At 34.8% G+C, this 25,626-nt stretch overlaps 3 protein-coding genes across 5 annotated transcripts; 2 read left to right on the top strand and 1 right to left on the bottom strand.

Annotated features, from left to right (window-relative positions):
- Positions 1–7,603: 7,603 nt before the first annotated feature.
- Positions 7,604–11,474, bottom strand: zgc:162396 (uncharacterized protein LOC555292 homolog). 3 transcript variants are annotated; one of them, XM_067409891.1, is made up of 7 exons: positions 11,209–11,474; positions 10,058–10,215; positions 9,424–9,584; positions 8,995–9,208; positions 8,684–8,784; positions 8,264–8,401; positions 7,604–8,048 (listed from the first exon to the last, which is right to left on the bottom strand). In XM_067409891.1, exons 2-7 carry the CDS (start codon positions 10,166–10,168, stop codon positions 7,958–7,960), a joined length of 816 nt encoding a protein of 271 aa, XP_067265992.1. In that variant the 5' UTR covers positions 10,169–10,215; positions 11,209–11,474; the 3' UTR covers positions 7,604–7,957. The 3 variants fall into 3 exon arrangements, with proteins under 3 accessions (XP_067265992.1, XP_067265991.1, XP_067265990.1); XM_067409890.1 differs by having other exon boundaries at positions 10,058–10,218; positions 11,251–11,474; XM_067409889.1 differs by having other exon boundaries at positions 11,251–11,474.
- A 1,837-nt stretch (positions 11,475–13,311) lies between these two features.
- Positions 13,312–20,224, top strand: LOC137035862 (uncharacterized). Its single transcript, XM_067409592.1, has 8 exons — positions 13,312–13,406; positions 14,128–14,364; positions 14,568–14,912; positions 15,034–15,324; positions 15,435–15,554; positions 16,734–16,817; positions 16,899–16,924; positions 17,047–20,224. The coding sequence occupies exons 1-8, from the start codon at positions 13,346–13,348 to the stop codon at positions 17,095–17,097; spliced, it is 1,215 nt and encodes a 404-aa protein (XP_067265693.1). The 5' UTR covers positions 13,312–13,345; the 3' UTR covers positions 17,098–20,224.
- A 2,246-nt stretch (positions 20,225–22,470) lies between these two features.
- LOC137035863 (uncharacterized) lies at positions 22,471–25,407 on the top strand. The gene is made up of 8 exons (XM_067409593.1): positions 22,471–22,549; positions 23,016–23,048; positions 23,165–23,401; positions 23,648–23,983; positions 24,105–24,395; positions 24,528–24,647; positions 25,170–25,210; positions 25,334–25,407. The coding sequence occupies exons 1-8, from the start codon at positions 22,483–22,485 to the stop codon at positions 25,385–25,387; spliced, it is 1,179 nt and encodes a 392-aa protein (XP_067265694.1). The 5' UTR covers positions 22,471–22,482; the 3' UTR covers positions 25,388–25,407.
- Positions 25,408–25,626: the final 219 nt, after the last annotated feature.

The following is a 25,626-nucleotide window of genomic DNA, read 5'->3' as shown; positions in this document are numbered from 1 at the left end:
GAAAGAAGATGCATACAGGGATACAAACATATAATGCATTGAATCCAACATGTTATTAATCACATCATATCAAGTGTTATTCTGGATATAGTTAATACTTTAAGTAATCGACAATTGTCCCTTTTGAGATTCAAGATTGAGTCCTTAAGCATAGTTTAAACTTTGACCGGAGTTACGAGTGACCGGGTCAGGATGGATTGCTCACACAAGGGAGGTATTGATAGGACAGATTCGTCTTTAAATCCGTTGATGGGTGTTTTCCTGTTCCGTCCGATAATACAAGAGGGTTTTGTGAGAGAATCAATAGATTTAATGTGATCAGATCCACGTGATGGGTTCTGATTAGTTTATTGCTGATGAGCTAAGAAGTCCTTTAGACAGAGTCCTTTGTTAAGAGAAGTCACATCATCACTTCTGTTAAGGCTAGGTGTTTCCTGTCAGGAAATGGATCTTTTGGACCAAATGAAGCTTTGTTCAATCATGCCTCTGGCTGATAAAGCCATTTGGTAACGTCTGTCGAACGAGTCCCTACAACAGAAATAGCATATGGGTCTGTCACGTGATTAAGGAACGACTCAAAAACCTGAAAGACTCATGAAATAACTAATCAATTCTCTTTCCGGCTCAGAATGCATTGGTATAGCGTATGGGTCTGTCACGTGATGAACAAACTAATCAATAATTTTTTAGACTGCATTGGTATAGCGTATGGGGCTGCCTGTCACGTCATTAAGGAATGACTTAAACCTGAAGACTTGTCAGACAAGAGGTGAGGTGAGCTTATCATAAACTGAAGACCCAGATAAAGAATAAATTAATCATTTCTGAATCTTATAGTATTGAAGTTTTGCATTGTTTGTAGTGTGATCAATGTTTGCAAAGAAATGACTCGAAAAAAGATTTGTTCGTTTTGCTGAACGAGACTCAAAAGTCCGAGTCAATTTAATGATGTGAACTTCCCCTAATATGGTTCAACAATCAACATAGGTTTGAAATGTTTTTTGGAAAATGCAGTCCTGAGCTCTATCATAATAATTACTTTTCCATTAAAGTAATTTGAAACTTTGTTAGCAGGCCCTCAGCCCAAGCACAAATGCAACACTTCACCACAATGGTAACCCCAAAACTATTAATTAACAGAAACTTTTAAATACCAACATAATAGAACAGTAAACATTAAAAAGTCTTTCCATTTTCTCATCTTCCTAAAAACTGCTTAAAATAACACTTTATTAACATTTACACTCCTATTTCAGACCCTTTGCAAAGCATGATGGGAAGTGAAAATCCTGTTTGATTGAGTCCTGGTTGGGTTTACTTGATTGAAACATGTTATTTTAATATGAAAAAATCAAATTAAGTCAAAAAGTAATTGTTTCAACTTAATTTAACATGAAGCAACTGAATGTGAACCAGAAACCTTATACAGTGGTGTTGAATCAAAATAAGTTGTTTAAATAAAGTGAACAGCATCAAAAAAAATCATTTTTTTCAGTGTACATAATTTTTTTGTAATTGCACTGAATTTATCGGATCAGATTCCTGCCAATAGTATTGCGGTCATGGATCAAAAAATAATAAGTGTGAATCAAAAATTTAAAAACACGTGTAAAAATATATAGCACAAACTTAAAAAAAATATAATAAGCGTAAATCGAAAAATTAAAAGCACATTTAAAAAAATAACAAGCATGAATCAAAACTTTAAAAACATTATATGTTTAACATAAAAACAATGATATTGCACAAATGTTAAACTTGTTTTTATGCATTCTTAAAAGTTGTTTTCTTTGCTTTTATTACTCTTTTCTTTCTGCTCTCTTACATTTTCTGCTTATATTTTACTCTTTTGTGCACTTGTGCTGTTTTTCTCTTTGCTCTTCTTTCTACGTTTTGCTCTTGCGTTTCCAAATGTTGCTCCAGTTTCATGGAAATTAGGCTGGGCTTATGCGCCACACTTGGTCCACTAGTTCTAGATTGACAGCTCCTCCTTCAGCCAATCAATCGAAGAGAGGGAGATGACATCACTTTAATGCGACTCATGGCTACTGATGCTCACACTCATACAGGAGAAGATAACAGTGATGGGAAGTTCGGATCATTTTACCAACTCGGACTTTTGAAAAAGAAACAAATCTTTTTTCGAGTCATTTCGTTCATTTTAGCAAAATGTAATTAAAATGTTGCGTGTTACTTCCCCAACACATCTACTACTTATGCAAACATTGATCACACTACAAACAATACAAAACTACAATGCTATAAGATTCAGAAATTATTATTTCATTCTTTACCTGGGTCTAAGCTCACCTCACCTCGTCTGACAAGTCTTCGGTCAAATGACATGAAGTTATTCCTTAATGATATGACAGGCAGCCCCTTATGCTAAACCATTGCAGTCTGAGCCGTAAAGAGAATTGATTAGTTCTTTTCATGAGTCTTTCGGTTTTTTGAGTCATTCCTTAATCATCAAAAACACACAAACACACTAAAAATTAACTTATAGCTATATCGATTTATACAACAGCTCAATAAACATTTGCACAGTTAACAATTATGAGCAACAATGATCTAAACCAGTGGTTCCCAAACTTTTTAGAGTGGAGTACCCCCCTGAGACATACCATCCTTTTGTGTACCCTCTCTTCCACTTAAATTGTAAATTTTCCATTAAGGGACAATATTTGCCCCTAAATTGACTTTCTAGTGCAGTTTTTAATCTTTATGAATACCTTTACAACATTAATAATGATTTAAATTAAAAAATGTTCAACAGAGAAAAATGCAATGCTAAAAACATGAAAAGTGATTATTTCAAATACTAAAACCGGCAGTACATGGCAGTATGTCACTGTCTTAATGTGTGAGTCATCGAGTCATTCATTCAAAAGAAAGCTAGTGGCTGTATTTATGAATGAATCATGACTTTCACTATGTTTCGTTCAAAGTTGCAGATTCATTCTCGTAACACCGCTGTGTTGTAATCCTGCTGTTGTTTTTGTTGCAAAATAGAGCAAATACTGACAATACTGTGAAAAATGATGGATGATCGGTTTTAATGTTATGGTAGGGAAGAATTAAATGAATGGCAAAATTCGGCATTTTGTTCGTGTACTCCCTCTGTCACCTCACGTACCCCAGTTTGGGAACTACTGATCTAAACAATTGCGATGGCATATCTTACTTTAAATGTAATTCACAAGCAAATATATTAGCCTAGTAAGGTAGGTTTCATAATTATATTCTCTTGTGTAAAAGACAGAAATAAAAGTGACAGCAAGCAAGCATAATAGTAACATAACAGGTATAGACGAACCAGGCACACTTAAGAGTGATCTTGTGAGGCCACTGTATTTCGCGGTGCTAGGTCCAGTGGTAGGCGCTTTACCAATGAATATAACAATGATGGATCGTCAGACAGGCACAACTGTGACAGGTTGTCCTTGGGATGGTGAATTTAACAATAAAAGATTGTCCAGGTAAACGTACATGCCGGAGACATTTTAACGGTGTCCTGCCACAGAAAGAGTTTTCCCCAGCTCGGAAATTGCCAGCTGTGATGGTTATCTTCTCCTGTATGAGTGTGAGCATCAGTAGCCATGAGTCACATTGAAGTGATGTCATCTCCCTCTCTTCAATTGATTGGCTAAAGGAGGAGCTGTCAATCTAGACTAGTGGACCAATGGTGGCACTTAAGCCCGGCCTAATTTACATGAAACTCGAACCGCAACATTTGGAAACGCAAGAGCAAAACGTAGAAAGAAGAGCAAAGAGAAAAACAGCACAAGTGCACAAAAGAGTGAAATATGAGCGGAAAATGTAAGAGAGCAGAAAGAAAAGAGTAATAAAAGCAAGTTTAACATTTGTGCAATATCATTTTTAATGTGTTTAAAGTTGTGATTCATGCTTGTTATTTTTTTAAATGTGCTTTTAATTTTTCGATTTACGCTTATTATATTTTGATCCGTGATCACGTTCTTTGCCATTCCGATCATTTTGCATTATTTTTTTTAAGTTTGTGCTATATATTTTTACACGTGTTTTTACATTTTTGATTCATGCTTATTATTTTTTGATCCATGACCGCAATATTATTGGCGGGAATCTGATCCCATAAGCTTCTCCTGCTTAGCACATGGTAGCACTAAGAGGAAGTCCCAAAAAATGTGGTTTCCTTTAATAGTGTCTAGGATTTTTAGTCCAACTAATTTGTAGTCCTACACCTTCTACCCCATTACACATGGTTGATTGCTTTTTTTATTTCATACTTTGTAATACTGTATTCACGACCACAAATGCTTACAGTAAAAAAAAAAACATAATAGTTGGTTTCAATCTTACTTTCATGTTTATCGAGAATTTTTCAAATCTCTGCCAATTACTTTCAATCTAGTACAGAAATGTACATCGGAGCTCATGAAAGAGCTTTAGGCTTTAAATAATTGTGTGTATATATCCAAAAAACAGAATATCATGTCAAAGGTGTTTGCAACATAAGGCAAATGTTTGCTTTTGAGGTGTGTTTGTGATATTTTGAGGAGATGTGAAGCATTTTGTGTGTTCACTTCTTGGATTTGTGTGTAAAGTTTTGAAAAAAAAAAAGAGGCAAAGTTCTGAAAATGTGTGTAAGCAGTTGAAAAAAAAAAATGAATAGACACACCTGCTAAGAATGACTCATACCAGCTTAAATAAATTCATTATTGATTAAATTCATTGTAAGAATCAATAGATATTAATTTAGTTAATTTATCTATATGTTAGCTCTCGAGAAAACAGATGTCAATGCAGGCAGACCAAAAAAAATTGTTGAATATCAAGTGTCCCCAACTAAGCAAGCCAAAGGCGACAAGAGGCAAGGAACCCAAACTCTAACAGGTGACATTAGGAGAAACCAGGCTCGGTTGGAGAGCCAGTTCTCCTCTGGCCAACAGTGAAAAGTGCATAATTATGATTTAGGCAGCGGTCATAAAGGATTGCAAGAGTCAAAATATTTAATCCAGTTCCATCTAGTTGAGGATCATATTCATCATGCCGGTATGGGATGTTGTTTTGGGAATCTGTGCCACTGGCTGTCGTGTCAGTGACGCCTTCACAGGGAATGATCTAGTTGACACAATCTCTGCTGACACTTTAGGGATGCGTTGTGGTCATGTCTAGGTGCAGGTCCTCAATCTGACCTGGATACGGCCCGTATCCAGCTGACTACGGTAAACCTCAGGATTAACAGTGTAACAGTGTAATTAAACTGATATTAGCGTAGATGCCATTTTTCTTTTGATGTAATGAGTGCATCTGTTGTTATAGGAAGTGTTTCTGGTTCCAGCTGGTCTAGTTTATGCAGCCTAACAATCCTTTAACGGATTAAAGGATTGTTAAAGAGATGCGTTTTTAGTCTAGTTTTAAACTGACAGAGTGTGTCTGCTTCCTGATCAATGCTAGAAAGATTGTTAAAGAGTTTAGGTGCCAAATAGGAGATGTATCTACCACCTGCGGTTGATATTCTAGATATTATCAACTGGACAGAATTCTGAGATCGCAATAGATGTGAAGGACTATAAAGCATTAAGGGCTCGCTCAGGCACTGGGGAGCTAAACCATTTAGTGCTTTATAAGTAATTAGCAAGATTTTAAAATCTATACAATGTTTAATAGGAGCCAAAGCAGTGTTGACAGAACCAGGCTAATATGATCATACTTTCTGGTTCTAGTAAGAACTGTAGCTTCTGCATTTTGGACCAGCTGTAGTTTGTTTATCAAGCGAGAAGGACAACCACCCAGTTGAGTGTTACAGTAATCTAGCCTTGAGGTCATAAACTCAAGAACTGTTCCCCATTTGTCATTGAGAGCATATGTCGTAGTTTATATTTTTTAAGATGGAAGAATGCAAATGCTAGAAACATGGCCTTCAAATGAAAGATTGGTATCAAAGAGCACACCCAGGTTCCTAACCGACGACAAAGACTTAACAGAGCAGCAATCAAGTGTTAGACAGTATTCTAGGTTATTATGTTTTTATTATTAAGTTTTATAATATAATATAATATAATTTATATATTTAATATTAAGTTTTTGGTTAGAATAAATTAGAATCTCTGTTATTTCTGAATTTAGTAATAATCCAATTTTTCATATCAGCTATGCATTCCGTTAATTTTGTGAACTGATAAGTTTCATCAGGGCACAAAGAAATATAGAGCTGAGTATCATCATCTGTTACAGCATAACAGTGAAAAGAAATTTGCTTAATAGTTTACATTTGACTGTTTTATTTATTTTGCGGAATACTAAATCTGTTTTTGTGCAAGCAAAATGAGTAAATGCATGTTCACTTTAGTCTAAAACGACAATAACCACCATGTTTACACAGTGAACATAACACATCTCTCATACGTTGTCTCTCAAAGTGGGGACAGGAGAGGTGTCAGTCAATACATTGGGAAAGAATTTTGTTACTAATTTAAAACAAAAAGTATCTATGATGTTTTGTTGTAAATTTAAAGGTGCCCTAGAACTTTTTTTAAAAAAGATGTAATATAAGTCTAAGGTGTCCCCTGAATGTGTCTGTAAAGTTTCAGCTCAAAATACCCCATAGATTTTTTTCCAATTCATTTTTTTAACTGCCTATTTTGGGGCATCATTAGAAATGAGCCAATTCAGGGCTACTGGCCCTTTAATTCTCCTACTCCACGCCCACGGAGCTCGCGCTTGCCTTGAGCAGTGCATAAACAAAGTTTACACAGCTAATATAACCCTCAAATGGATCTTTACAAAGTGTTCGTCATGTATGCGGCATGCATGCATCGGATTATGTGAGTATTGTATACTGTTATATTGTTTACATTGATTCTGAATGAATTTGAGGCTGTGCTCTGTGGCTAACGGCTAATGCTACACTGTTGGAGAGATTTATAAAGAATGAAGTTGTGTTTATATATTATACAGACTGCAAGTGTTTAAAAATGAAAATAGCGACGGCTCTTGTCTCCGTGAATACAGTGAGAAACAATGGTAACTTTAACCACATTTAACAGTACATTAGCAAGATGCTAATGAAACATTTAGAAAGACAATTTACAAAAATCACTAAAAATATCATGATATCATGGATCATGTCAGTTATTATTGCTCCATCTGCCATTTTTCGGTATTGTTCTTGCTTGCTTACCTAGTCTGTTGATTCACCTGTGCAGATCCAGACGTTACTGGCTGTCCTTGTCTAATGCCTTTCAAAATGTTGGGAACATGGGTTGGCATATGCAAATATTGGGGGCGTACACCCCGACTGTTACGTAACAGTCGGTGCTATGTTGAGATTCGCCTGTTCCTCTGAGGTCTTTTAAACAAATTAGATTTATATAAGGAGGAAACAATGGAGTTTGAGACTCACTGTATGTCATTTCCATGTACCGAACTCTTGTCATTTGACTATGCCAAGATAAATTCAATTTTTCATTCGAGGGCACCTTTAAAAGTAAAGTGTTGCTTTACTCCTTACTTGTTAAAAAGTAAACTGATTACGTAACTGGTGTTACTTGTAATACTTCACCCTCAACACTGAGAACAGGCTCATGAAATAAAGAAAGGCTTAGTGTGAAGTGTTGGTGTTAAGAAAGATTTATTAACATTTTTACAAAACCTAGATGGAGTAAACATTTGTGTGGCATCCAGGGAATGTTTACTGTTCATGTGAACAAACTACAAAACTGCAAAATACAATTTTATTTTATTTTTTTTAAACAACATTGTATTGATGTATGCTTGTAGAGTAAATTATTTCAAAGTAACATCATAACATTATAATACATAGTGAAAATACTAGGTGATTTATTTCAAAAGAAAATAAAAAATAGTGTTTGTAAGCTCACTGATTTGACTTGATTAACAAAGTAGATTAAAACCTCTTTAGAAATAGTAGGATGACAGTACAGAAATGGTGGGTCATGTGCGGAGTCATGTGTCACTCAGGTTTACATGCAAGCACACAGTAGTACTCCATTATAAAGTCAACTTTGGCCTCTGTTGATGACACTTTCATCTCATCTAGAAAACTGGAACAGAATACGTGACAAGCAAATATTATACCATCAATATCTTCTGTAAAGGACAAAAATCATATGAGCATAATCTAATATTATGAAAAATGAATTAACATCGTTCCCTCAGCGATATATTATAATTATAGTATAATTTTGTGTTGCAAACCAATGTTGCATGACAGTAAAAGTGAAGTGTTTAAATTTTGCAGAAAGAAGTAAATAATTACCGTGATGTTGTTTTCTCCAACAGCGCAGTTGCAGCATTTGGATCGGCTCTCAGAAAGGCTTGGTACATGGAGAACGTCTGAATTAAACCAATTACATTCTCGATGCTCAGCTGCAGCTTTACTGGAATTGTTTCAATCCTTACAAGTAGAAAATTACAAGGGATCAGAAACCACAACTGCAACTCATATTATATCAAAGATGGTATTATTCAAAATAAATTATGTAAAATATAATTTAATTTTAAATGTTAATGTTAATAAACATTATTTTAAGTTATTATAATGTGTAAACAAAATATAATGTTTTATTTCAAACACAAATGTAACTAGGCAGAAGAAAGTAAATGTGATAAGCAGATTTGTGTAGGCTCATTGACACAGAAGGTTAATTATTCATTACAGTGCAGTGCTCGGGATTACCTCTCTTTATCTGGGAAGGGTATGGCTTCAAAAAGGTCCTTTAGCTTACTGATGGCCCCAGCTACACTTATGCTTGTGTAGGGCAGCAGAAATTGCATTACCTTGCAGGATAAATTAATATCAGAGTGTAGTTATCACTATTCTGTGAGCACATTGCAACAATTACATTTCAAATTTGATAAACATGCATTCAGTAAGCTAAAGCTTTGGTATTTGAATCAGAATTTGAGTCAGTTTGTTACATAATTTAGAATTAATTACTTGCTCCATGTACTCAAATTCATATATACTTAGTTATAGTATATACTTACTTCCTCATATATGTTATTAAGTCGATCACCACAGGACTCATGGAGTATTTTCTCATTGCCTCCATAACCAAAGAAAGCCAGACAGCCACAAGGCTTCAGGACACGTACAGCCTCCTTTAAGAAACGTTCAGTGTCAAACCAATGAGCTGCAGACGCAGCCGTCAGCAGATCCACCGAGCCATCTGGGAATGGCAGCTCCTCTGCTGTGCCTACTCTGTCAATTAATGATAAACATGATGAGGCTAGACCACAGTAATCTGCTAGCATTGTATTGCACAATGCTGTGTCTCAGACCTAATTTCATTCTTTCAAGGTTATGCAAAGGTATAAAGGTGCATTGTTCCATATCTTTTGCATAATCAGAGTAAAGAAGAGGCGGAACAAGAATGATTTGTTTGTTAAAGAAGAGTAGAAACATGCTTTACTGACCTGTAGCTGAGGTTAGGGAACCCCATCGCTGTTCTCGCTTCCTCCACCTGAGATTCACTGACATCAATGCCCACCACCTGCTGAAAGTATGGTGTCAGCGAACGAGAGTTCTGCCCGGTTCCGCAGCCTAAATCCACGGCCAGCTGATGGGGCTTTCCTTTCTGTGAAGCATGTTTTTATCATTAAACATTATATGGGCAAACAGCTTTTTATGGATAAATTAGTAAATCAGCTCCTTTACGGTCTGACTGTGGAGGTGCAATCTGTACTTAAAATGCCACAATTTTCTTCTCAAGAACACAAGCATAACTGGCAGGAATTAGTATGGAATAAAAGACAACAGATTAATTAAATTTTACTATGGTTTATTGTACATGGTAAAATGATAACACTGTGCTTCAGTAGCCTACCATGATATATTACCATCTAAATTTATAGTATATCATTACAGCTACATAATAGAATGTGCTAAAGAATAATTATTATTACTATTACTACAATATTATAGGCCTAATGTATTTTACTGATATTTTGGAGTTAACAAACCGACATTCAGCTGTCGTGCACAGAATGGACAAACAAATTCTTGCGCTCATGACAAAATGTACAATAATATTACCATGACAGGACCAACCTTTTTGTCCAGATACTGGAGAATAAGCTCCTTCACCTCATCAGGCGGATCAAATCGATATTTTTGATATAGGGAGGCATGATGTTTATCTTCAAACATTCTGTTAGTCATCTTCACTGTGACTTCAGAGCAAATCTTCAGAGGAAATTTCTGCACATCTGCTGAGAAGAGTTAATTATTACTGAACATTACAAACAAGAGGTGGGACAAACCAAACCAATAGTGACCATGATAAGGGTCTGAATAGAGTCGCGCAGTGATGACGTCAAAATCCGGAAGACTAATTCGCCACTGGTTCCCTCAGGATTTTCCTACTGGGTTTTATATTGGGGGTTTTCAATTTACGAATAAAATAAAGCCTCTGGTAAACCTGACGATACTTTGGCTTTTTGTTCTACAACGTAAACTGCAAACACTCACACCCCAAACTGTCTTATCTAGTTACTTATTAGAAACATATGTTTTCAAAAATAAATATAACTGCTTCAAAAATTCACATTTTCCATATGGGTGTAATTTACGTTGTAGAAAATAACCTCAAAGTGTTTTGAAGTTATGTTTACCACAGACATTATTTTACTCTGAACTGTGAAGGTGGTTGAATTCTCAGTAGCATATAGCATACAACGCCTACTACTTCTGCCATAAGTGTCATTTTAGTTAATAGATTTAATAGATTAATTTACACCAGGGGTGCCCAGTCCTGTTCCTGGAGATTTACCTTTCTGCAAAGTTAATCTCCAACCCTGATACAACACAACTGAACCATTTAATTAAGATCTTCATGAGCACTTGACAAAGACAGACAGGTTGGAACAGGGTTGGATCTGTAGTAGGCAGAGCTCCAGAAACTGGGCACCCTTGAGAGTTTGATGATTTTATTAATGTATCTAGGTCCGTAAGAGAGCGGCAAATTTTTATTATTATTATTATTTTTTAATAAACCTGCATAAATTAAATAACAGACTGTATCTGACTATTGATTTTAAAAAGTAAAAAAGGGACTGTTTAAAATCGAAATTTACAACATTTTTTCAATATTAATGTAGGCTACTATATGTAACAACATTTTTAATAACAAATAACATTTATATAACTTCATTTAATATCTTTCACGTTATACAGTGCGATGTTCATTCTGCACAGCCTACACGCTTGGCTTGTCTCGTGCGTTTGTCTTCATGGTAACTCACAGAGACGGAGATGTGAGCTGTGTGTATATCTTCCGCTGTCTTTTTCTGTTCGTGGTGATTAAAATATTGCGCTACACACTCAAATTCATAGCTGCTGCCCGTTAACTCTGGTCTGACAAAAGAACTCGAGACTCGATTGGACTAATTTGATAAATAACACTGAGACCTAGCTGCAAAGACTATGGCAGTGTTATGGACGTCGCCATTTATATGTACTTTTTCCATCTCCAGACTCCAGTGTTTCATATTGAGATATCGCGAGAGTAGAAAAGGGCTTATTCGTTCGTGCACTAGGGCACTACTAAAATAATAATAAACTTACTTCAATTTGGCTAAATTTATTTTAAACTGAGAAACGATTTAAAACGATTTTTTTACGTGTATTCTTAGACAAAATAGTACAACATAGTATCTTTGTCCATAATAGAATGTGTATTATACAAGTGATGTTCTCTCATTTTTTAATTTTTTTTTTTTTTTTTTTACTTTGCGTAAGTACTTCCAGTTGCACAGATGTGCTCCTTCAAAATTAGTTTACTAATACATCACCAGTAGAGGGCAGCATTCAACTAGAAGACGGAAGCACATCATTCAATGGTAATTATGGCTAAAGTGTGATATTATCTAAGCATCAGGAATTAAAGAGGCATACTACCACACCTGAAAGACACAAATATAAATTTAAACTGAAATGTAAGCTTAACTGTGGACCTGTGTGAACAACCCTATACTTACAGAAGTGTTACAGCATTATCTAAAAAAGTATTATGTGCCATTTTTAATGATCCTGTTCTCCAGGGGCGGATCTAGAAAATTATTTATAGGGTGGCAAAGGGGTGGCATGAGGTCTATGAGGGATGGTAACACCAAAGCAAGCACCCATGCATAGTTTTTGGAGATTTAGGGCCTGAGATACACAATTGTGTTCACAAATATTTCATTGCCACAAAATAATCATCTATAGCCTACATTTTAAAATAAAAAATAAATAAACAAGATTTCAATATCCATCATGGCACCAAGTCAAGACACAAAAACATCAACACATTATTATTTTGAGCTTGTATCACTAAAGGAGATGAGCAGGTTTATTAATATTACATAAGCTACTTCGATGGTATAAATTACATGTTTTAGTGCAAGTTAAAGAGCAACAAAAACTTAACAGTTAAAAAAAAAAACCTTAACAATCCTTTAACAGTGATGGAAATGTGTGAACACCCTGTCAACCACATACTATAGCAACACCCTAGCAACTGCATACCAAGAGCCAAGCAAACACCCAGAATCTCCAAACAACACTTAAGCAAACACCCAGAACATCTATCTATTCTGGCCTAACTGACCAAACTATTTAAAACAAGACTTTAAATTGGCTTTATGACAAGCCAGTATAAATTTGTCTTTCAAACTTTTCAATCTAGTTATTGTTTTTCTTGATTGCTAAAACACAATTCCTAACACAATAACATTTTCTCACAACTACAAACCCAATCTCGAAACTATACATCAAACCTCAAACCTCCAGATCAAAATAAAACGTTCTAGTCAAAAACATATTCTCTTCTGACAAATTCAAATGCACCACAATACAGTAGCATACTGTCAGTTACAGTACAGTAAAAAAAAAAGTTAATTCAGCATCCTTTGCACATTTGGACAAATTTCATTACAGTATACAGTACTATAGCAGTATATTGGTCTGAGACAAGACTACATCTCTAGTCATTTCTTAGCTCCACAAAAATACAGTATATTATGTATAGTCAAATTTCCCTCATCTATAGTACTGGTACTGTGTACTGTAATTGTGTAAGTTTAAAACACTCGTAAATGATTCTTTCAGCTCTCTCTCAGATTTTGACTGGTGTGTCGTCAGTTTTGCTATCTAATGTTGTCATTTTGAACATTTTGATAAATGTGTCTTTGTTAAGGTGACCAGATTTCTGAAATGGAAACTGGGGACATTTCCTGTTTGAGTGGTCAAAATATCACCAAATTCCACCCCGGTAGAACCGCCCCTGCTGTTCTCAGCAAAAACATTTCCTTCCCCTTTCAATTCCTATTTCTCTAAAATAAGACTGAACACAACAGCATGTATAATATCTTAATTTTTATTTTAATGTTGAGAGGTGGGTTTTGTTACAAATCTCAAGGTGAGTATTACAAACCTGAACCTAAATCGAATATATATATATATATATATATATATATATATATATATATATATATATATATATATATATATATATATAATTGTTCATAATTTTCACTTTCTTTTATTGTTGAATGAGTTATTTCTGTCCAGAAACTTGTGAGTTTTGATTAACTGAACAGTATATGTTTCTAAACCTGTAATTTTACTTTTAACAGTACTCATGTGTTGACACATGTCTGTCTGTTCTTGAACCATGTTCTATTTGTCACATGTCTTCCTTTGTTTAGTTTTCCTGCCTTTAGTTAGTTGTCATGGTTTCTGATTTGAGTAGTGTCCTTGTTTCAGGTGTGTCTTGTTTGTTATCTCATTAGTTCTTGTATAAGTATTCCTTGGTTTTGTTCACTCTTTGTCCTGTCACTGTTGTTTTTAGATGTGTTACCTGCTTATTATTATTTATTATTAAACCTTTGAGTTATTTTGGGAACCTTCTTCTCCTGCCTTCTTCCTCCTGTGGTCACATACTGTGACACATGTTTGTAACATGATTAAGTTTACATAAATCTAGCCAGGTAACTACAAAATGTATGATACTATTATTTAACATGTGAGAAACTATTATGCTTGTGACTATAATGATTGATTAACCCCATCCAATTCATAATTGTCATCTTTCCTACTTGTTATAGGAACTCACGTATTTGTTTTAATTTCTCTTAAAGTTCAGCGTGGCGTTGATGTGTCATTGCGATGTGAGGTCTCTTTCCTGTCTGAATCCTCAACATTGCAGTGGGAGAAAGACGGACAACAAACATCCAACACCACTCTACTGTACAACAACTCTGCCTACATCATCTTACACACCGTTGATGAAAACAATGAGGGGGAATATTACTGTAAATTGATGGAAAATGGAACAGTAAAAACTGTAAGGAATTACTTGCTTAATGTCAGTTCAAGTAAGTAGGCCTATATATTTTGGGTAATTGTGTTGTCTACACAATCTATTATTTTACAGTAAGAATAATAGTGCAGAAGTCATCACAATTTAAAAAAAAAAGCTTTAGGCCTAAAGACGACGCTTTTCAGAGAAAATGTTTAAAACTGAAATGCACTGAGATGTATTCACTGAAATTCACCATGTTACCTATTGTCTTTTTAGATACATATAATGGAAATAAAAAAAATAATATAATTTACAGACAAAGCTCTAATAATAGTGACGTATCACTGATCTGCAAGTCTGTCACAAAGTACGAGAGATGGAAATGGACCTGGGAGCCGAGGCCTGATTCACAGATCATTGATCTGATAGCAGTTGAAAAAGGAGGAGAAGTTCTAGTAAAAGGACCAATTAAACCAGGAAGACTTTCTTCAACCACTTACAATGATCAACTTTTTATCTTTCACATCTCACCTGTGAACTTTAATCATAGTGGGACATACAAGTGTGTTACAAACGAACAAAAGATTCCCTACACAACCACAATGCTACGCACCATCAGAGGTTTGCAAATATGAATCAGTCAGTCAATAATAATAATAAACACATTGATTTTTCAGTTACATTTGATCATCAATACATTTATTCAGTGCATTTAAAAAGTCATTGATGTTGTTGATTTCAGTCTCAGTGGAGCCCCCTGATGGTGTGTTGAGGAATCAGTCAGTGATTCTTACCTGTGAAGTTTCTGAAGTGACTGATTCAGTGACGCTGGTCTGGCTCAGGATGGAGGGGAACAGAGGAGTGCTGGAAAAACAGCAAATTATGACTGAAAACAAGTTACAGCTCACAGTGAATCTATCCAGCTATGAAACAGACCCGCTGCACTGGCAGTGTGCAGTTTTTACTGAGAATGAACTCAGAGCTCTGGCCCCTATAACAATCAGTCTTTCCTCATCAACTACTAATGCTCCAAGTACTCATCAGAAACTCTAACAAATAATATTAATATACAGCATTTTTCACCTTAACTCTGGTGTATTGGTCAGTGTTGGTGTAATTATCTGTCTCCACATGTTTGTGCAGAAGACATCATGACACAGGACAGTCATCTACCGATGGTGATCATCATGGCATGTGTTGTAACTGGCTGTGTGCTTTTTCTGCTGCTGGGACTTCTAGTTTTTAAACGTCAGCGAAAAACAGGTGAGCTGATCTCGGAAACGGTAAAAGGAGAAGATGCTCCAAAGAAAAATGAATGGGATAAATTGTGATGCTCAGTATGGCAGCCGAATGAAAGTGATGACTGTTAAAACTATTTGCCTTTTTAAAGAGACATTAACCTGTTTGGGTTTTTTTTTTGTAGCATGCTTGTTAGCTGGATGAGCCTGAAAGAAACAGATTTGATCAGGTTTATTGCTGTTTCCATTCCTTTCAGCTGTACTTGTATACCTTTTTACACAGAAAATAGCTACTAAAATGGCAACCAACCCAACTGATTTGCCTTAAAGGGCACACTAGTATTGCTGCTGAGACCACCCATGTTATCATTGAAATTGCATTGAATTAAAGGATTAGTTCACTTTCAAAAAAAAAATCCTGATTTACTCACCCCCATGTCATCCAATATGTTCATGTTTTTCTTTCTTCAGTCAACAAGAAATTAAGGTTTTTGATGAAAACATGATGGATGGATGGATGGATAGATGGATAGAACTGGTAACGAAGGCTTGAGCCTTTGATAGCAGAATAATACCATTGATACAGTTATTAACGCAGTTGGGACGTCTTTAACAGCAGCAGTTTCTCTACTAATAGTGAAACTATAAGTTCATCTACCTCAAGAACTGCACAGCCATTACCTCGCTGGTAAATCATGTATCTTTTAAGTTTCTAAACAATTCATCAGAGCAGTGCTGACAAGTCTGTGTGAGTGTGTCCATATATTATTATACAGTACGTGTGTTCGTTTGAAAGAGAGCGCGATAGAATATTCACTTTCAGGACACAATAAACACATTTTTTGGCAAAAACCATGGCTTGGTCGGTGTCGTTGTGGGTTTTGTTTCTTTTGTGGTTGTAGGCTGTAAGGACCTATTGAGAACTGAAAACTTTTGGCAATGTGGTCAAGACCTGCTAGAACTACTTCAGCCGTGCGTTTCCATGAAAATAATTGCACACCTTAGAACATTGGTCAACCAATCAGATTTGAGCATTCAACAGCCCTGTAGTATAAGCCATTGTAAATAACTACACTGCATGTTTAAACTTTAGTTCATATCTTAAAATGTTTTGCATGTTTTATGTGTCTGTGTCCATTTTTATAATATGTTTTCATGATTGTAATGAGATTTGAAATGAAAGATTGTCGTTTTGTTTCACTAGATGAAGGTCACGTCACTGGATTAAAATCACAAGAAGATGAGGACATCCATTATGCTTCAGTGACGGTAGCAGGATCTAGTCAGGGTGAGGCAGATGGAAGTTCACATTAACCTCTGTGTGTTCTTTATAGTGTGTTAAATCTATGACTTTGATTCATTTTTTCAGGAGCTGACAAACATGCAAGTTCAAAGGTCAGCTATAAAACCCCCTTTTTCATAAACATTTCAGAATGTAATTTTGATTTGCTAATGATGTGTTATATGTTTGTGATTTATGTACAGTAAGTGCACTCTTTATATCTCAATATCTACAGGTGTTGGACAGGAATTCTACAGTCATCTACTCCGCTATTAAAGCACAGTGAGCATTTACACTGGAAATTCTTGTATAAAACTTTATTCCATTGATTTATTACTAAATGGATATGAAAACACCAAATTAATTTTGTTAATAATAGCTTTCTAGTCAGTGATTATTTTGGTATAGCCTATTAAAAATTACTTAAGTCTAATAATGAAGCATTTTCTATGTTCAAGTGCATATTGGGTATGCTCTCTCTGTAAGCAAAGGTATAGGTTTCATTTGCATTGGGGAAAACAAAAATCTAAAACCAACACTATCTCTGAGTGTCGATCAATATATTTGCATGCCAGATCAAAACCTCATTGTGGTTTCAGAACACACAACTGTGTTAAATATAGCACAGTACTTCCTGTTGTGGAAAACTGCAGCAAATGTTTCAACTAACCAAAAGTCAGAATGAAAAAATATTGAGTTGCAAGCAAAAGAGTTGCCCGGTTGTCACATATAGGCATTGTCTGTGTTTGGTTCTTTGGGATTTATTTAGTTGTTTTGTCTCTGTATATTTGGTTGCTATGGTTTCTTATTGATTGATCAGTCTTGTGACTTGTTTTACCCCCCATTATCTTGTGTAATTGTGTATTTTGTTAAGGCTGCAAATGTAACTAAATTTCCCATAATGCACAGTGTTTAAAAAAAAAAAAAATGGTTTTATGTCTGTGAATACTGAAGTGAGAAAAAATGATACGTTGGATTTACTTAACTTTTTTTTTATGTCAACAGGTTTCACGTAACTGGGTTATGTTGCATTTAATTAACATTACTTATTTCAGTAAACTTAATTTTATTACATAAGGTTAATTCAATGACATTTAGTTGAATCAGGATAACATTCTTAATTTGTCCAAAACTATTAAGTTTATTTATCCTAAAATTAATATCAAACAAAAATTAAAAAATAATTCAGTTTAATTGATTAGTTTATTTAGTGAATGCATTCAAGATCAACTTTTACAAACATTATCTGAGATCAAATGCTTTAACAAAACTTTACTTTGTAAAGACTTTTATTGTTAGGCATTAGTCAGAAGATGGTTTTGTTACATCCATGTCATGCCCAAAGTAGTTGTTTTTATTATTAAAGTTTAATTCATGTTAGCAGGTCCTCAACCCAAGCACATGCTCTACACTTCACTACAATGGTAACTGTTAACATAACATAAACTTTTAAATGCCAACATAAAACATAACAGTAACCATTAAAAAGACACTCAATTTTCTCATCTTGCTAAAAACTGCTTAAAATAACACTTTATTTCAACATTTACTCTCAGTTCAGCCCATTTGCAAAGCGTGATGGGAAGTAAAAGTCCTGTTTGTTTAACTCCAGGTTGGGTTACTTGATTGAAACATGTTGAAAACATCAAGTTAAGTCAAAGAGTAACCGTTTCAAGTCAATTTAACATGTTGTGACACTAACAAAGTTTGTGGGTTTTGCCTGCATGGCAAGGTTTGTTATTTCTGTAATGAACCCTTTTCACATTTCTCAGAAGTGGTTTATCATAACTGGGTAATCTTCAATAGCGGTGAACAGGAGATGATAGCAAATTTAATTTTTGTATTCCCATTTGCTCCATTAGCAAAAGTAAAAATACATGATAACGTTTCCACAACTTTATAAAAGAGGGGAAAAAATATAGGGCTGGTTTCACAGACAGGGCTTAGATTAAGCCAGGATTAGGCCTTAGTTCAATTAGGGCATTTAAGTAGCTTTAATAAACATGCCTAAACATGTCTAAAAAAACATTAATGGTTTGTTTCTTGTGACAAAACAATGGCACCAATATATTTTAAGATATGTCAGTGCAGGTTGCATTTTAGATTTAGATCTTCGTTCATCTTCGGAACACAAATTAAGATATTTTTGGTGAAATCCGAAAGGTATGTGACTTGTCCATAGACAGAAATTTAACCACCACTTTCAAGGTCCAGAAAGGTACTAAAGACATCATTTTAAAAAAATCAATGTGACTGCAGTGGTTCAACCTCAGTGTTATGAAGCGATGAGAATACTTTTTGTCCCCAAAAACAAAACAAAAATAATGACTTTATTCAACAAGATCTTCTCTTCTGTGTCATTCTTGTACACTGTTTATGTTCAGCACTTCCAGGTTCTATATTAGAATGGCAGCTCAGTATTGGCCGGCGCTGTTCACATGAGCAGCACGACGATGGAGTCGACTAGAGCATGAGGAACCATACCACCCCCAGAAAAATTGTCCTCTGACCTGGAGGGAGGACACCCTTTTTGGCATTTAGTCTCAACCTTAACAACTTCAAGTGTGCAAGAATGACATCTCGATGTCGAACCGTTACCTCTTCCAACATACTCAAAATGAGTCAATCGTCAATGTAACTGAGTATACGAATGCCTCGGGGCCTCATTTATAAAATGTTGCACAGAAACCATCCTATGAATGAATGTACACACAGAAAATGAGAGTACACCTCTCTTTCAGATGTGAAATCTATAAATCGCAAATGATCTTGAACTGAATGGTTTCAGTTCTCTGTGTTTTAAACGACACTAAATTAATGTCATTTACATATAAAAGATCACCAGTCATCATCCAAATCCTCGGTGAACTGCAAGAATAGCTTAGATTTCCAAAAACCTGCAGTAATCTGACCAGGAAAAGTGTGTATGTCTGCTTAGACCCTGACGTGGCTCTTTGCACTTTGTGAATGTGCAGGGTGATACAGTAGGTCTAGGCCAAGAGGGAGAACTTGATACTTGTAAGCTTTGCCCATGAATGCAAACCTGATATTTTCCCTGTGCTGTGGCAGAATCTCGATATGGAAATATGCCTTCTTCAAATCTACTGTATTGTGACAAACTAATCCTATACATTCTGTCTTGATCACTCCAATCTTCTGTGTGAACTTATTTGTGTACCTAGATTTCGTCTATCAATGGGTGACAGGTTTTTTTCTGTTATGGCTTCTAAGGTATGGAATTCTCTGTCTCTGGCACTGAGGACAATAACCTCACTCTCTGAATTTAAATCATACCTTAAAACCTATTTGTTCACCAAGTACAGTCATAATATGTTTTTTTGTTTTTTTTAACACTTCCCAAACCCTCTACTACCAGTCGTAATGCTTTCTAGTATTTTTGTCATGTGCATCTTACTTGTGCCTACTACTACACTGCATTCCAAATTATTATGCAAGTGACATATCAGTAGGATTTCAGTACAATAAACATTCAGATTTTAGTTTTTTTTAGTTAAGAAAATGTTTGTTTGTTTATTTATCCATGTCTTTTTAAATAACTGGTATCAATCTCAGACAAAATAATTTGCCAGATCTATGGAAACCCTACTTAGAGGTTGTTCCACATTATTAAGCAAGTCACAGTTCTCATGCAATATGTGGAGGAAGAAAGATCTTTCTGAAGATGAAAAGCATGAAATGGTGCAATGTTGTGCAAAAGGCATGAAAACAACTAATATTGTGTGAAACTGAATGGAGATTATCGAATTATCATAAGATTTGTGAGTGATTTAGAGCACAGTAGAACTCGGTCAGATAAAGGCTTATTAATGAAAGTTCCTGTCAAAAAAATGTATTGTATTAAAAGAGCAAAAGCCAGTGTTGAGCAGCAAACAGGTATTTGAAGCTTCTGGTGTCTCTGGAGTCTCAAGAAGCTCTCCATGCAGGCTGGCAGTTGTGCGTAAAGATGCATTTCAGCCACTCCAAACCAAACCTCACAAAGAAAACATTTACAGTGGGTGTAGAAATACATGAAGACTCATTTTTAAATAGTTTTATTTACTGACTAATGCCGTACTACAATGGATGGATTCCTGGATGGTTGGTGAATGGCCACCACGTTCCAACAAGACTGCGATGTCAGCAAGGAGCTGGCAGGTGATGATTTGGGCTGGAATACTGGGAAGTGAGATGGAGGGTATTAAAATGACTTTTGCAAGATATGTGGAGTTCATAACTGTCCATTTTCAGCTATGATATAAAAAGGAGGATAGTGCATAGTACAATACGCACTATGCCATGCTGCAAAAAACGCCACAGCAATAAAACAGTTTGAAAATGTATTTCTACACCCACTGTAAATGTTTTCTTTGTGAGGTTTGGTTTGGAGTGGCTGAAATGCATTTTTACGCACAACTGCCAGCCTGCATGGAGAGCTTCTTGAGACTCCAGAGACACCAGAAGCTTCAAATACCTGTTTGCTGCTCAACATTGGCTTTTTTATAGCTGCCGTTTTAATACAATACATTTTTTTGACAGGAACTTTCATTAATAAGCTTTTATCTGACCGAGTTCTACTGTGCTCTAAATCACTCACAGATCCTATGATAATTCGATAATCGCCATTCAGTTTCACACAATATTAGTTATTTTCATGCCTTTTGCACAACATTGCACCATTTCATGCTTTTCATCTTCAGAAAGATCTTTCTTCCTCCCCATATTGCATGAGAACTGTGACTTGCTTAATAATGTGGAACAACCTCTAAGTAGGGTTTCCATAGATCTGGCAAATTATTTTGTCTGAGGTTGATACCAGTTATCTAAAAAGACATGGATAAACAAACAAACAAACATTTTCTTAGAAAAACTAAAATCTGAATGTTTATTCTACTGAAATCTTACTGATATGTCACTTGCATAATAATTTGGAACACAGTGTAATTGTGTTTGTTTGTATATACTGTTCATTGTTCTACGCTGTTGTTTATACAATGCTATTTTTCACTGTTTTTAATTTAACTGTTTGCACAATTATTATGTGAAATGACTGTTTGTTATATTACTGTTTTTGTGAAGCATCCTTCAGCTCCGGAAAGTGCTATATAAATTAAACATATTCTTTATATTTGTCACGTCACTTGACCATCCTCTCAGCCAATCAATACTGGCATTTTTACACATGCTTCAGACACTTGTTCACGCAGAAGAATTCCAATAGCATCAGCATCATGATGCAGCATCAAGTTTCTCTTAAAAGGAAACTTAAGATAATTCAGTTTAGAAAAACATTTCCTGAACTGGAAATTAGCTAATCATACAAACCAGACTAGTCTAAAAAATAATATTTAGATTTTCAAACATATCTTATTTTATTAATGCAAGATGACCTAAAATGTATTTATTGGAGTTGTTTAAACCATGAACAAACAGAAGATTTCAAAAAACATGATTTCTTTCTTATGAGTTAGATTTTTAGACATTTGTTTATAAAAATATAAATAAATTAGAGCTCAATCGTACAGTATTTCTCTGCATGAAAATTCACATGCTGGTTGTTTTTTTTTATGTTTTTTGTTTTTTTGCACCGCCCATTAAAAGTTACTGGCTAGTTGATTCTTCAAACTTTTCAGAGTGCATCATTTTATCTGAGACACTGGAAAGAAGAATCACCATGCCACTTACACCTTTTAAAATCTTTATTTTGATGTGTGGATTTTGTTCCCGATTCCACGCTATCGGTGAGCCTGTCAAACATTCTGTCAAGATATTTTAATTATTTTCTCTTTTGCTATCTGTTGATTGTACTCAATACAACATACATACTAATTAGACATTGATAAATTATTGAATGATTTAATAATGTTCAAACTATTTAAAAATCATTTTAATCATTATCATTTATAGCGTAATCGTTCATTATAATCTAATTTAAATATCTATTTAAAGATGTATAAAATGGTTTAATTAAAACAAATTAAAGTAAAAGATAAAAAAATGTCAGTCTAGAAATATCACTCATACTCTCACAGTGACAGACTTAAACATGTCTGTGTGAATGTCAGTGATTAACAAACAAACTGACAATCCAAAACATTTTTTTATTTATAAAACTCTGTGATGTAGCAAATGATGTAGCGAAGTTTGTGGGTTTTGTCGTGCAAGGCTTTTTATATGTAACTGTTGTAATTGTTTTTCATTACACAGAACATCCACGGAATAAAACTGCCCAAACAGAAGGTTGGTTGAGTTTCCATACAGCAAAAATATTTTAAAAGGAACAGTAAATTTTGTTATGAATGTAAGAAAGATATACTACATTTCTCAAACTGGTTCTAATACTTCATCTCTAAAAGTTCAGCGTGGCGTTGATGTGTCTCTGCGATGTGAGGTCTCTTTCCTGTCTGAATCCTCAACATTGCAGTGGGAGAAAGACGGACAACAAACATCCAACACCACTCTACTGTACAACAACTCTGCCTACATCATCTTACACACCGTTGATAAACAAAATGAAGGGGAATATTACTGTAGATTGATGGAGAATGGAACAGTAAAAACTGTAAGGAATTACACGCTTACTGTCAGTTCAAGTAAGTTTATTCTTTGATATTAAATCTGTAGTGTATGCCTAAATAATAATGATATGATTTATATTTCATTAAGAATACTGTACGTTAATGTAATTAACTTATAATTAATAATAAACAATAAAAAAAAATTTATTAATTAATTCAGTAATACAATTAATTCTGCTTTTCAGAATTTTTTTTAAAACTGAAATGTAGTAACTGAGATGTATTCACTGAAATTCACCATGTTACCTATTGTCTTTCCAGATTCATATAATAAAAATAATACAATTTACAGACAAAGCTCTAATAATAGTGACGTATCACTGATCTGCAAGTCTTCCAGGAGGTATGAGAGATGGAAATGGACCTGGGAGCCGAGGCCTGATTCACAGATCATTGATCTGATAGCAGTTGAAAAAGGAAGAGACGTTCTAGTAAAAGGACCAATTAAACCAGGAAGACTTTCTTCAACCACTTACAATGATCAACTTTTTATCTTTCACATCTCACCTGTGAACTTTAATCATAGTGTGACATACAAGTGTGTTACAAACAATCAAAAGACTCCCTACACAACCACAATGTTACACACCATCAGAGGTTTGCAAATATGAATCAGTCAGTCAATAATAATAATAAACACATTGATTTTTCAGTTACATTTGATCATCAATACATTTGTTCAGTGCATTTAAAAAGTCATTGATGTTGTTGATTTCAGTCTCAGTGGAGCCCCCTGATGGTGTGTTGAGGAATCAGTCAGTGATTCTTACCTGTGAAGTTTCTGAAGTGACTGATTCAGTGACGCTGGTCTGGCTCAGGATGGAGGGGAACAGAGGAGTGCTGGGAAAACAGCAAATTATGACTGAAAACAAGCTACAGCTCACAGTGAATCTATCCAGCTATGAAACAGACCCGCTGCACTGGCAGTGTGCACTTTTTACTGAGAATGAACTCAGAGCTCTGGCCCCTATAACAATCAGTCTTTCCTCATCAACTACTAATGCTCCAAGTACATCAACAGAAACCTTAACTGTTTACCTTAACTCAGAATGAGATTATATATTTTGAGCCTAGCATAGTGATTTGTCACTGTGTAGTCTTGACACTGGTCAGTGTTGGTGTAATTTTCTGTCTTCTGCAGAAAACATCATGACACAGGACAGTCATCTACCGATGGTGATCATCATGGCATGTGTTGTCACTGGCTGTGTGCTGATTCTGCTGCTGGAACTTCTAGTTTTTAAACGTCAGCGAAAAACAGGTGAGCTGATCTCAGAAAAAGATACAACAATCAATATGGCAGCCAAATGAATGTCCCACCTTTCAGTTCAAGCTAAACTGGCTGCTGAATTAATTTGCTTGGCTTAAAGAGACATTGGCTTATCTGAACATTAATATTGCACATTCACCTCTGTGTGTTCTTTACAATAACAAATCTAAGCTAAAACTGTGACAAGATGACCTTTAAAAAAGATTTCATTCTTATGAGTTAGATTTTTAGACATTTGTTCATAAAAATATAAATGAATTAGTGCTCGATAGTACAGTATTTCTCTGCATGAACATTTTGTTTAAAATTCACACACTGGTTGTTTTCTATGAGAGATTTCTGAATATTGCACCACCCATTAAAAGATACTGGCTAGTTGATTCTTCAAACTCTTCAGAGTGCATCATTTAATCTGAGGCACTGGAAAGAAGAATCATGCTGCTTACGCCTTTTAAAATCTTTATTTGATGTGTGGATTTTGTTCATGATTCCACGTTATGATTATTTTTCCAGGAACTGACAGCTGGTTTAAAATCAGTCCTGCAAGTTCAGAGGTCAGAAACCCCTTCTCCAATAAACATTTCAGAATGTCATTTTGATTTGTAAATGATACATGATTTATTTGTGATTTACAGTAAGAGTACACTTTTTAAGCTTGTATATCTCAACATCTACAGGATATGTTGGACTGCAGTACTACAGTCATCTATTCAGCTAGTACAGCTCAGTGAGCTTTCACACTGGAAACTCCTGTACAGAAGAAAAAAAATAAATAAATAAAAATAAATAAATAAATAAATAAATAAATAAATATATATATATATATATATATATATATATATATATATATATATATATATATATATATATATATTGAATGGAATTGAAAACATCAAATTAATCTTGTATTAATGATCATGCATTATTTTGGTAAATTAGGAATGAATGGAGAGTAATAAATCTTGTTGAG

Source organism: Chanodichthys erythropterus, chromosome 14 (genome assembly GCF_024489055.1).
Source record: "Chanodichthys erythropterus isolate Z2021 chromosome 14, ASM2448905v1, whole genome shotgun sequence".
Lineage (NCBI taxonomy): Eukaryota > Metazoa > Chordata > Actinopteri > Cypriniformes > Xenocyprididae > Chanodichthys > Chanodichthys erythropterus.
Note: the sequence above shows the minus strand (reverse complement) of the source record. Positions and strands in the feature narration are given on the sequence as shown.

Bases quoted from the DNA above. Each gene is read 5' to 3' on its own strand.
- zgc:162396 (XM_067409891.1), bottom strand. From the start codon at position 10,168: ATGACTAACAGAATGTTTGAAGATAAACATCATGCCTCCCTATATCAA. The intron at 9,585-10,057 runs GTTGGTCCTGTC...CATGCTTCACAG, and splicing joins TCCAGTATCTGGACAAAAAG to AAAGGAAAGCCCCATCAGCT. The intron at 9,209-9,423 runs GTCAGTAAAGCA...ATTAATTGACAG, and splicing joins TTCCCTAACCTCAGCTACAG to AGTAGGCACAGCAGAGGAGC.
- LOC137035863 (XM_067409593.1), top strand. From the start codon at position 22,483: ATGCCACTTACACCTTTTAAAATCTTTATTTTGATGTGTGGATTTTGT. The intron at 23,049-23,164 runs GTTGGTTGAGTT...CATCTCTAAAAG, and splicing joins TAAAACTGCCCAAACAGAAG to TTCAGCGTGGCGTTGATGTG. The intron at 24,396-24,527 runs GTACATCAACAG...TGTCTTCTGCAG, and splicing joins ATCAACTACTAATGCTCCAA to AAAACATCATGACACAGGAC.
- LOC137035862 (XM_067409592.1), top strand. From the start codon at position 13,346: ATGTATAATATCTTAATTTTTATTTTAATGTTGAGAGGTGGGTTTTGT. The intron at 15,325-15,434 runs GTACTCATCAGA...ATGTTTGTGCAG, and splicing joins ATCAACTACTAATGCTCCAA to AAGACATCATGACACAGGAC. The intron at 15,555-16,733 runs GTGAGCTGATCT...TTGTTTCACTAG, and splicing joins TAAACGTCAGCGAAAAACAG to ATGAAGGTCACGTCACTGGA.